Source organism: Martes martes (assembly GCF_963455335.1).
Source record: "Martes martes genome assembly, chromosome: 13".
In the NCBI taxonomy this organism is placed as follows: domain Eukaryota; kingdom Metazoa; phylum Chordata; class Mammalia; order Carnivora; family Mustelidae; genus Martes; species Martes martes.
The window spans coordinates 79,526,400-79,538,633 of record NC_137901.1 but is presented as its reverse complement, the minus strand read 5'-3'; the positions used below and the strand labels follow the sequence as shown (position 1 = coordinate 79,538,633).

Below are 12,234 nucleotides of genomic sequence, written 5' to 3'. Positions count from 1 at the left end.
GAGGAAAAGATGACCAGCTCTGGCCCAGGGTCAGGTTGAGAACAGATTCCCACCTTCCATTCTGCCTCGGGGCTAGCTTTTGTGGCTGGCCTACTGTGTGACTGGCCTTTGCAAAGTGGTTAAGAGTCTGGGATCTCGAATCACAGATACCGGTGGTTTGATGAGCAGATCTAGCTACTGGGAGACTCTGGCTTTACCCCTGAAGGCCAGTGTTTCCTCATCTGTAAAATGATGGTGAACAGACCCTCCCTTCCACAGTTGTTGCAAGGATTACATGAGATCATGCATAAAAGTGTTTAGCAAAATGGCCAGCATTTAGTAAGCCCTCAACACATGTTATCATGGGCACCGTCATCATCCCATTCAATGCCCACCTGGGCATCCAGTAGAATCATATTCCCCCTTCCCATACAACTGTAACTGGATGCAAAGTTTTGCATGTACTAGGTAAAAACTCATATAAGGGAGCACGAATTCCCATTACGATCGTTGCAAAACACAGAAATGTTTCTATTAATGGAAAAGTAAGTCCGGGCTTTAAGCTGGTGATCTCTGAAACGCACGCTCATAATTATATCCTGCCAATATCCTGTGTGTCGTGCAAATTCCTGAAGCTTTCAGGAGCCTTGCAGCAGCTGTGACATCAGTGCTGATCACCTCCCCAGTTTTTCCAGGGTGTGGGAAATTAGTGCAGCCAGTGGCTCAAACCAACCGTGGCTTACCTTTCCCTCCTAGCTAGCTCATCACCTGTGGCCGGAGTCACTGTACAAAACCAGGACGTTTTCAGATCAAACAGTGTGTTTTGAGGCAAAAACACAGGTTAGGAGATCCTACAGGGCAAGATAGGAACCGAGAAGAGTAGAAAATCCGAGTGACTAGGTCCAGTAATGGAGCAAAACTGGATAAAGGAGTGCACAGCTCATTTAAACGAAAATTAGTAAAGTGACAGCTTACAGAAACAGAAGTGGAAAGCATGTCCAGCTGGGCTGCTGAAGGTAGGAGGAGAAGGGAGGTACAGAAAGGGCATGCAAACAATGGAATACATCGGAAATCCTGTGCGCTTAACTCAGTTTTCCAAGCTCACTCTTGACCTTTCCAAGAAAATATTTATGGGTCTCACCCCTCCAGAAGCAGGCAGTGACCTAGTTTGGAACACATGAAGTGTTTTTATTTGCAGAGCTCGGCCCCGACCCACCTGGGTCGCCTGGAACATGGGACTTTCAGTGCTAAGTCCCAGGCGAACCGAGATGTTCGATCACTCTGTTGAATATTTCAGTAATGGTATTCTGAAGCTAACACTCCGGAACTGAATAATGTGTGCCTCAGTCCCACTGGTTGGCAGTGACTGATTTGTTATATAAACCAGCTGTTTTCCACCAAGGGCAATGCGCTCCCCCCGGGAAGATCTGATAAATTCTGGGGACACTTTTGGTTGTCACAACGGGGGATGGGTGTGTATCTGTGTGTGTGTGTGTGTGTGTGTGTGTTGTGGGGTTGCTCCTGGCATCTGGTGAGTGGAGGCCAGCCATGCTGCTCAGGGTCCTGCAATGTCCAGACCAGCCACCCAGACCAAGAATTATCTGGGCCTCAATTTCAACAGTGCTGAGGTTGAGAAACCCTAATGTAAACGCTTGAACATGTCCCCCAAGAAGTGGGATGGCTTGGAAAATCCCAAAAGACAAATGGGGAACAAGCACTACAGAAAAGGAGGGAAGGTGCTACATTTTCCAGAACTTGAACCTTGTGTCAACCCACGGAGGGGATTTAGCGAGTAGGTTTCTCTTCCTACTTTGCATTAACAGAAAATCAGTTTCTACAACTAAATAAATGTGGAATGATTTATTGAAAGATTCTGATTCGAGGGAATCCCCACGCCATTAATGTGATCGGTGCACTCACATCACACGAATGGTTCAGCCTCATTTTACATCAGAGAGGTTTAGAAACTTGCCCAGAATCACACAGTTGGGAAGTGGAAGAGCCAGGACCCAAACTCAGCTCTCTCTGGCTCCAGGGTGTGGATCCTGCTGTTGTCTTATGGTAAAACAACAACACAGGGCACCCTAGATGCAGGTCCTAAGATGGGTGTTTTCCTGAGCGATATATGGAAGGAGTTCTCCAAGAGAGACCGATTCTATTGTAGGGGGAGCAGAATAGGAAATGGGGGAGAAGCTAAGCTAAGATGTGGTTTCAAGTGACTCTGGTCTCAGCTTGATCCGTCTGGAGCTCTGGACCATGAATTGGACCACAGAGGGTGTATACCTTCCCCAGTGAGTGCCTGGCTCTGAGCCAGTGGGGGAGGGGGAGGCTCCCCACCCCCCCACCCAGGCACCTCGGGGTGAGGCAGCTGCAATTCCCCAAGAGCAAACCTCCAGTGGAGGGCTCAGGTTTGAGCTGTTAGCAGCGGCGTCCACAGCCACTGGTAAATGAGGTCCCTGGATATACATCCAGACATACATGGGTAGGGGAAGGCGGTGCTCTGTGGTTACTGACTTCATCATCCTGTCTTCAAAGTAGAGGAGTGAGTGCTCCTCCGTGGTCTTCGAGAAAAATGAGTCATAGCATCTACAAGGCATTCTGACACCCAAGCCCCTCCTGTCTCAGGCTGTAAGAGCAAGCGACTCGGAGAACATCAGAACCCCTGGCTTCTGCCTTGCACTCGACTGTCAGAAGGAAAGGCCACCCTGACACCAGCATTGTTCTCCCCAAGGCCTTGTCCTTGGCAAGCGACTCCCTCCAGCAAGATGACAGCTCCAGCTTCCCAGGAATGGGGCTGGAGGGGGAGTGAGCCGTCCCTACTACCAGACCTGGGGCCCCAGGTAACAGCGCCCATGAATCAGAGTGGCAGGGCCCGGTACTGCAGCCGCTGGCAGAATTAGTGTTCTCCGGACCCATCCCCCTGCCAGGTACAAGCAACTGCAAAATATGCTCAAGTCCTTCTAAGTCCTGATCCAAGCTTTGCCCATGCCACATCCTTGCCCAGAACACCCTTCCCCCTGCTCCACTTGGCTAAATCCCACTCCTCCCTCAAGACTTCAAAGGCCTCCAGGACGGCCTCCCCTGATGCACATCATGTATCTTCCCACCCCCTGCTGGGTGTAGCCCCAGCATCTCCCTCTGGAGTAATAATTAACCTACTGGTTCACTCCCACCCTAATTCTAGATCCAGGTTCCTCACTTACTCTGCAGTGCAAAACTGAACACTCTGGGAGGCTTACAAAAAATGCAGGTTTCTAGGCCCTATCTCCAGCATCTGGTCCAGGAAGCCTTGGGAGGGGCCCAGGTGGGACAATTTTAAGCAGCCGTGTCTCCGGGGATGCTGACCCAACCAGAACCACAGCACACTCTAAAAACAGAGTGGGGGGAGGGAGGGGGCTAAAACACACACACGAGACAGACCATTCAAATGCTTCTCCACTGACAGTTTTGGAAGACGTCCCCTCCTTTCCATACCCAGTCTCTGCAGTTAAAAAAACAAAAAAACCCTCGGTTCAAACCCAAGTTTCCTAGAGCACAAGCCACCCGAATTCACCACCGAGCACTTTCCTGCAAGAAATGCAGATAGGAGTGGCCAGGTTTCCAAGGATCCAGACCTCGGTTCTGCAGAAACCTGTGGAAAGACCTCAAGAAGGAGGAAAGCTGCAGATAACGGACGAATGAGAGCTGGGAAACCCATCAGCATCTTCCTGCAGCTGAATCCACAGTCATCAGACAATACGGGGATTGTGCTGACATCCGACCACTTAGAACGAAACTCCATTCCGCGCTCATGAACCTATTAGATGAAAAGTCCTCAATTTAGATAACTGCAAATTGCTTTCTGAGCATAATTTCCTATTAGTTTGCTAATCTCTCTATTCAGAACGCCAACAAGACAGCTGATGATAATTCCGGAGGAAGTGGCCATTAAGCCGAAGGAGGAGGAGAGGGGGTTAGACATTCGCGAGTATCCTGGCTTCCTGGGTAGGGGGGGTATCCCAAAATTAATCCATAAATTTAGTAACAGTATTTGCTTTCGTGTATGATGTTCTTATAATACACCAGGTACTGGGGGCTGAGCATTTTACCTTACCGCACTTGGGGTTTTTTAAGGCTTTTTTGTTTTTTTGTTTGTGTTTGTGGGTTTTTTTTTTTTTTAACAATCTAGTGAGGGAGATATTATTTTCCTCCTTTGACAGAAGAGGAAATGGGGCTCAGAAGCGGTCACATGACTGTTAGTAGTGGAGTCAGGATTCAAATACAGGTGTATGCGTGTGACCTACAACCCCGGATTCCAATCACACCTTATCTTTTGGCTTATCACACAAATACTTACTGGATGAACATACTGGAGAGATGATGATGAACAAGACTCAAGTTTACAGAATGAGGCCAAGAGATGAAATAACACAAAAGCCTAAAAAATAGTTAGCAGAGATTGACCAGTCTATAAAAACAAAAACAAAACAAAACCAAAAACAACAAAAAACCAAACAAACAAACAAAAACACACAAAAACACAAAACAAAACAAAACAAAACAACAAAAAGCTGCCACTACCACCAACAAACAAAAAACAACAAAACCCAAAAAGCAAACCTCATCTACTGAAATGTCAGGCTGGAAAATAAAGCGTGATTTTGTCAAATTGCTACTTTTATGTAGAGCAATGGTTCTCAAAATGCGGTCCCAGGACCAGCAGCACCAGTGTCACCTAGGAACTTAGCAGAAATGCAAATTCTGGTGCTCCTCCCCAGGCCTGCTACATCAGAGACTCTGGGGCAGGCCCAGGAATCTGTGTTTTAACAAACCCTCCAGGGGATTCTGGTGTCCACTCGAATTTGAGACCCCTGATCTAGACAAAGAAAATCAGCTCTACAAGGAATTTGGAGATTACTCAGAGCAGTGCTTCTCCAACCTTAATGTGTACAAGAATCACTAGAACAATCTTAAAATGATACCACAGGTCTGGGCAGGGTCTGAGAGTCTGCATTTCTAACCAGCTCCCAGGTGATGCTGATGCTGCTGGTCCAGGGACCACACATGGAGCCACATGGGTCCAATCCAATCCTTCACCCAGCAGGTTTCTGGCAATAACAGAACCAGCAATGCTCTAGGTTTCAGGGCAGGGGCGAGGAGAGGCACTGTCTTCTGGGCAGATTGAAACTCACGCCTCTGGGATGCTTTAGGACAACAGGAAATGACTTGTGCACAAACTACTACTTTTCCCAAGTTCCCATTCGAGTGTGAGATCTCCCCTGGGCACTTTAATTCAAGTCCTAGCCCTTCCCCCAGCCCCTCCTCACCCCCCTCGCTGCTTTGTTCTCCTTTGCACTTAGCATCCTCTGAACAGAAAGATGACCTATTTCACTGGTTTGTTGACTGTCCCTCCGCTCCCCTGGCATTGTACGTTCCACGAGAGCAGGGCTTTTGTGTGTTTTAGTCACTGTGATTTCCCTTCAGCCTAGAACCGTGCCTGGATTATAGTAGGTACTCAATAAACAGCTGAGCAAATGAACAATTTTTTCCCCCCAAAAGACTGCTTCCTGGTTCCTGGTGCCACCGCACTGCACTGTCATCTCTCATGACTCTTAACGCGCACACTTCAGTTCTACCGAAATTCATTTTTCTACAGGTGCCTCTCCCCCCAAGTTCTGTTGCAGCTACACAAGCACAAAATTGTTGTAGGCACACAAATGTCAAAAACCTGGAAGCACGCCGGACCTTCGGAGCAACTACAGACTCTGCTTCCACCATTCTGGAAGCTTCTCTAAGAGCTGAGCAAATTGGTGAGATCAACAGTGCAATCCAACCATGGCTGAATTCGGCTTCTTACACACCAGGAGCCATTTCTGCACCAGGTGGAGTGAGGAAGAATGTTCTTTGACAGAACATGGTCGTATGGGGTGAGAACATTTCATTGGCTCCTTCCCACAGCCCCATGGAAGGGACCAGCATCACACCCACTTTGTAGAGTGGAAAACTGAACCCCAAGAGGACTGATAAGTCGTTGGCTCAAGCTCATACAGAGAATGAGGCAGTGGGACTGGGACTCACATTCACTTCTGGCTACTTCCAAAGCCTGTGCTTCTCCCCCCACCCCCCCACCCCCATTCCCATCCCTCCTCCAACCTCCTCTACAACCCCCCACCCGCCCCCCAGCAGGGTCTGAGTCTTTGTTCATTACTTCTAGAACAGGGAGCAGGAGCAAAGGCCACCTCAGGCTTCCGCCTCTCGGGCTGAAAATTAAAACGGCTCAGGAAGTGTTCAGCCTCACTGACTCCTGGCTGCGTCCCTGTCACCTAATTACCTGACTTCAAAGCCTCCACTCTGCAGGTGTGAGGATGTGAGAGCTGCCGCTTCCCTCAGAACACAGTGTGACTGGTGTGAGTACGCAAGGATGAGACAGGCCCCCCGGGGGCAGCTGGTGTGTGGGGAGTATCAGTGCACCCGAGGGCCTGGCCTCAAGCCTCTCAGAGTCAGAAAGGCCAGGGGTCACCATCCTGAGGGCTCCCTCACCTGACAGCCAGGATCTAGGGGGGGACCAAGTCGGTCATGCTGGGCCATTGCTCCCCACTGCCCCTTATGCCCGGGGGGCTTATGGCCCCTTATGGCTAATTAAGCCTCCCCAACTCCAGGAAGGAAGGGAGCTCAGCCTTACCTCTGTTACTCAGGTGAGACACCCAGGCAGGCGGGAGAATAAGCGCTCGCCACCGCTGCTGTCCCCTCCACCAAGGGGCAGGGATGTGCGGAGGCCGGAAGGAGCCCAAAGGGTGTGGCTAGCCTGGGCTGGACAAGGAAAGAGGGATTCCTACATTCTTCTCAATTGAACCGTTCCTATCAAGCAGACAGAGGCACTCTCACGTGGCGTTCTCAGATATAGTTAAATGTTATTGACAATCTTCCAGGAATTGGACCAGAAAAGTATTTTGCACACGCTTATGGCAGGAGCGAGGGAGGCCAGGCAGGAAGGCATTCCCGACCTCTGACTGAGGACAGAGCTCTGAGCCTGGCACTGTGCTGTGTCCTTGAGTCCTGATTTGTTGGATGCTAACCACCACATCAGGCAGGAAGGAGGATTCTTCCTTTCATGCATATTAAAAAAAAAATGAGGAAGAGAAATGTGGGGTGACTTGTCCAAGGTCACAGCTAGAGTGGAACAGAGCCAGGATTTGAACCCATTTTAGTCTGACTGCAGAGTCCACGTCGGACATTTTTTCTGCCACTTTTCCTCCCTTTTGCCGGCCATGAGCTGGCACGGGTGTGTGTAAGTGGGGGAGGTTTGCAAGGTAGAGCCTTCCCAACCAGAACTCAAGACCAACATGATGCCACAGAGGGGAGAGGAGTTAGGGGTCGGGACTGTGTGACCTCAGGCAGGGGGCTTCTCCCGGCTGAGACTCGGCTTTCACATCTGTAAAACACGGAGAATCAGGATACCCTCCTCGGAGGAGAAAAAACAAAGAAAGAAAGGACTTCACAAACTCTAACTCAGGAATTGGCAAACTACGTGTGACGATCCAAAGCCAGCCTGTAGCATGTATTGGTAAATAAGGTGTTACTGGAATAAATAAATGTGTCACACCCATTCGTTGACATACTGTCTGTGGCGGCTCTTCTGCCACGGGGCAGAGTTGAGTCGTTGGGTCTGCAGACCCTAAAGTATTTACCATTTAGCCAACTGGACCAAAAGTGGACCAACCCCTGATCTCAGAGGCTACAAATGTGCAAATACAGCGGTGCCTCGGCAAACAGTTTTCCACATTTCCCACATCATCCAACGGCTCTGCTGCTTCCTCCAAATCGCCCTCCTTGACCCCTTCCCCAAAAGCAGAGATTCACTTAAGACACGGTTCTGAAACATGGAGCAAGCGATCCTCCGGAGATCCAAGAAATCAAACCTCTGTAAGCTATTTCAAAGCCCAGCACGGCTCCTGCAGACCTCAGACACCACGAAAACATTTCTGGATGCAGCCACTTACTTGCAATTTTTACACTTGAGGCCGAAAAGCATTCCTTTCCCACAGACTGTGCACGTCTGAGACATCCAGTACTTGGTGGAAAATCTGTGGAAGAGAGACAGAAAACGTTCAAGGGCAAGGTCGTGGTGACCGGGCTATCTCTAGAAGGATGAGCTGCCTCAAGAGGAAGCACACAGGCCCTGAATTCTAGTCTTGCTTCTTCCAAGACATGTGACTTCATCAAGTTGTCCAGACCACCGGAGACTTGGTCTCCCTGTCTGTAGAGTGGGGATGATAACCAATGTCACAGGTGACTGAGGGGACCCAACGGGCCATGCATGTCAAGGGCCTCCCACCGCCTGGCATGTAGTAAGGGCTCACTCAATTGGGCTGTAACTTCATTATTACCTGGACATTCATGACAAGTCTTGCCTGGTGCCAGGCTATGTGCCGAGATCAGTACTGAGATGGGGCAATGGGCAATGGATGGGGCTAGAGCTGTCCTCAGAGAACCACAAAGCAAGGTGGGGCCTCCCAGGAGCCCACCCATCACCGCCTCACTGCCAGTCACATCATCTGGGACATTTTGATGGGGACCTGCCCGCCCCAGAAGAGCTGAGGCCTCAAACTTGAGAAGAGGGTCCCCAAAGTGAAAGCTCTTGTAGGCGGTGAGCTCACCTTCCTCGCCAATCACCACCGCTTGCCTTGCGGCAAACGCGAGACAGATGGGAGGGCTCTGACAGACAGACGGCTAGGGAGGAGAGGGAACCAGCGGGAACAGAGGCGCATCACATTAACTTCCTGGGGCTCTCGCTGCTACTGGGGTGCTTTCTTCCCTCAAGAGATACCAGGCAGCAGCGGGGCTGGCCCCAGAAAAGTGCTGAAGGTTGCCGGGTCAGAGTTAATTTTCATTTTCAATTTTTGCCACCTTCCGCAGGAGTTGTATCTAATCTCCTCTGCCTCCGAGTGTCAAAATGAAAATCAGAAGTGATTATATAACTCAGTGCTTGAGAACTTTGAGGGCAAGGCTGCATCCTTCTGCGGTACCAACATGCTTGATTTGGGTCAGTCACCCTCCAAGCGGGACCAGCCGCAGCCCAAAGCCTGTGTATCAAAGCAAATAGTAATATTTGGAATGGGGATTCTTGTGACGAGGAAACTTCCTCTCCAGTTCTGGACTGGGGGTGGTTCAGTCTTTTTCTGTCTCTTCCACGGGGCCAGCAAGTCTGGCAGGCCCTACCTTGTGCCATTTGGCAGCTCTTGGGGATGAAGAGAATAGGCATCTGGTGCCCCCCCCCCCACCCCGGCAACCAGCCCACTGTGTGGGGACGGCGGGCGGGCAGCACGAGCCTTGAAGCCTAGAGTTCTCTTTCTTTACCAGTCCTCTCCCATCTCTGGGATCAGCTCTCTCTCCTCCTAAACTCTGGCTGGGGTGGCTCTGAGGACGGTGGTGAAATGGGATCTTAATTTCATTTCTTCACCAAGGCTGGGGTGAGTCTAGGGCTCCTCCTCTTGGCATGGAGCCCGGGGAGAAACACAGGGTGAGACAAAAGAGTAACAGGGCATCCCAAGTCCCGGCTCCTCCAAGAAGACCTTTCTAATACCCAAGATCATCACCCTGCCTCTGGAAATCAGTATCTGAGGAGGAGGTACACCCAGATCTAACACACTCTAGGTTGCTAGAGCCGCGGGGTGAGACAGAGCAAGAGGGCGAGGCTGAGCTAGGGGCAGGGTCAGCCCAGGGGTGAAGCCGGGCCAGGGTTGCGGCCAATATGGGATGTAGCTAAGCAGGGATCTACTCAACCCACTGTGGATCTGAGCCAGAGATGGGGTCAATCTAGATGTGGAGCTGAGCCAAGGGTGTGGCCAACCTAGGGGTGGAGCTGCGCTAGGGGTTGGGCCAATTCAGGGGCTGAGCTGGCCAGGGCCAGCATTAATTCAGGGAGGGAGCTGAGCCAGGAGTGTGGCCAATCCAGGGGTGGAGCTGAGTCAGGGCGGGACCAATCAGGGATGGAGCTGAGCCAGGAGTGTGGCCAATCCAGGGGTGGAGCTGAGTCGGGGCGGGACCAATCAGGGGTGGGGCTGAGTCAGGGGTGTGGCCAACCCAGAAGTGCAGTTTCGCCCGGGGCAGGGGGGAAGCGGAAAGGGCTGTTCTCTTTGATGCCTTTCTCCCTGCATCTCCCGCCTGACCACGGAAGAGTCTATCATGTATTTCTCACGGCTTCCTCCACCGTTTCCTCATTTAGTCTTAACAACTATCCTGTCAACATGCTTCTTTCAAAAACTGTTGATGAGGTGCCATTCCGGGAGAGTGTGCTTGTTCCCCCTGGCCCCGCACCCCCAATGACGATCCGTCTGCACCTGATACTGCCCCCACCCTTGTAGCCCCGCTCCCAGGTACCGTCGCAGTCTGTTAACCCTCTAACCCTCCACCGGACCGCGAGCTCCACAAGGGCACAGGCCCTAGGTCTTGCGCGGTGCTGCTACCCAGGCACAGATACACTCTATAAATACAAGCGCAAGAAATCCATGAATGAGTGCACAGGTCCCTTGGCTACTACCCAGAGGCCTCGGTACAAAGAAAACTCTGGGCAGCAGTGTCCGAAGAACACAGTGCAAAGTTTAATTAGCTTGTAGGCCTATCACTTAATCGTGCAGGGCCTCAGTCTCCCTATCTGTCAAATGGACATGACCACACTTGAGCTACTTACCCCACTGAGCTTATGAGGTGACTGTGAGGATAATGACATAAAATGTAGAAAGTTAAATCTGGAAAGTTAATGAACTTCTTATAAGGCATGTTTAGTAGACATAAGTCTCCTTCCCGAAAGGACAGACATACCCCTGGGGAGGTTATTTCCATGGACCCAACAGGACTGGAGCTCTGGACTGACCTACACCTCAACAGAGAGTGAGTACCTCTGAGTTCAGTATGCAATCTTGTCTTCTGGGAGGGAAGACCCAAAATTAGGAATGTAAGGCACTTGTTTGACAATGGTACCGTTTACTGAGTGATTATTACATGCCCTTTGCTTGGCACTTGGCATATATTATCTCATTTGACCTTCACCACACCTACGGGTAGGCAGAATTACCTGATGAGAAAACTGAGCCTCAGAGAGGTTAAGTAACTTCCTCAAGGATGCAAAGTTTTACTAGCCGGCTGGAACACAGGAAAGTAGGACCCCAAAGCTCTGGCTTTCTAACCATTACTTGCTGATTTGACCAGGGCCAGGTTAATAAGATGCTACAACAAGGTTTCGCTTGGCAGAGGAGAGAGGGGCATGACGACACCGGAGCCGGAGCAAAATGTCTGCCCAGCCTTTCCCCACTCTGGCGGCCGAAGATGCCAGCCTTCACTGTGCTGGGAGGTGGGCCCCGGTGCACAAAGGAATCCAGCCTACCTGTGCTTGATGGAGTTGCCGAGGTCTCTGCGAGGGATCTGCGGGGACCAGCGTGGCACGGACAGTGTGTCTGCAGGGAGAGGAGAGAGGAGGAGAAGAGCCTGTTACACAGAGGATTAGAGGTTGGGGCAGGCTCCAGCCAAGCCCTGGGAGGAAGAGGGAGGCTCGCCAGCTTCAGTGACCACCAACATCACTCATGAAACCGAAGCCAAATGGAACACTGGGTTAACATGTGTTACTTTGACTAAAGCAAGATCCCCTGAGCAGGGCAGCTAGAGAGTGCCGTGAAAGAAGCCAGCTGTGGCAAGAATAAAAATGAGCATCACTTCCATTTATGGGGTGCTTAGTGTGTGCCAGGCATGTGGCAAGTGACTCACATGCTTTCATTCATTACATGCTCAAAACGACCCCAAAGAAAGGGGTGGTTAGCATCCCCACCCTACAGACAACACCACTGAGGCTTGGAGCAAGGAAGTCATTGGTGCAAGGTCATACACCTTGGAGAACGCACAGCAGCTGTGAATCCAGATTTGAGAGACTCTAGGGCACATGCAGAAATGTGTGCGAAGTTCTAACATGGTAGATTCCAAATGCCAGGCACGGATGCACTACTTTCCCTGTTTTGTCCTGTCCCATAAAGCCCATAAAATTATTTACTTATTATCTTAAGGTAACCCTCTTTGTTTGTTTAAATACACTTATTTTAAAAGCACACTCTATATCGAAAACCAATATCACTTTCTGTATTATCACCAGTGATTCTTTAAAATATGTCCAACCATGTACCACTTAAACTCATGTTCAAATAAGTGGATGGAGGGCTGCCTGGGTGGCTCAGTTGGTTAAGCATCTGAGCATATGACTCTTGATTTCAGCTCACGTCATGATCTCAG

General features: G+C 50.4%; 1 protein-coding gene across 1 annotated transcript in view; it reads right to left on the bottom strand.

Annotated features, from left to right (window-relative positions):
* KSR2 (kinase suppressor of ras 2) overlaps nucleotides 1-12,234 on the bottom strand; it is a gene marked incomplete at both ends in the record, with an annotated part of 399,795 nt that overhangs the window by 86,586 nt on the left and 300,975 nt on the right. The window contains 2 exons of the mRNA XM_080821671.1: nucleotides 7,959-8,042; nucleotides 11,342-11,411. Of these exons, the coding sequence (XP_080677797.1) occupies nucleotides 7,959-8,042; nucleotides 11,342-11,411 (154 nt within the window). The remainder of the gene's footprint in view (nucleotides 1-7,958; nucleotides 8,043-11,341; nucleotides 11,412-12,234) is intronic.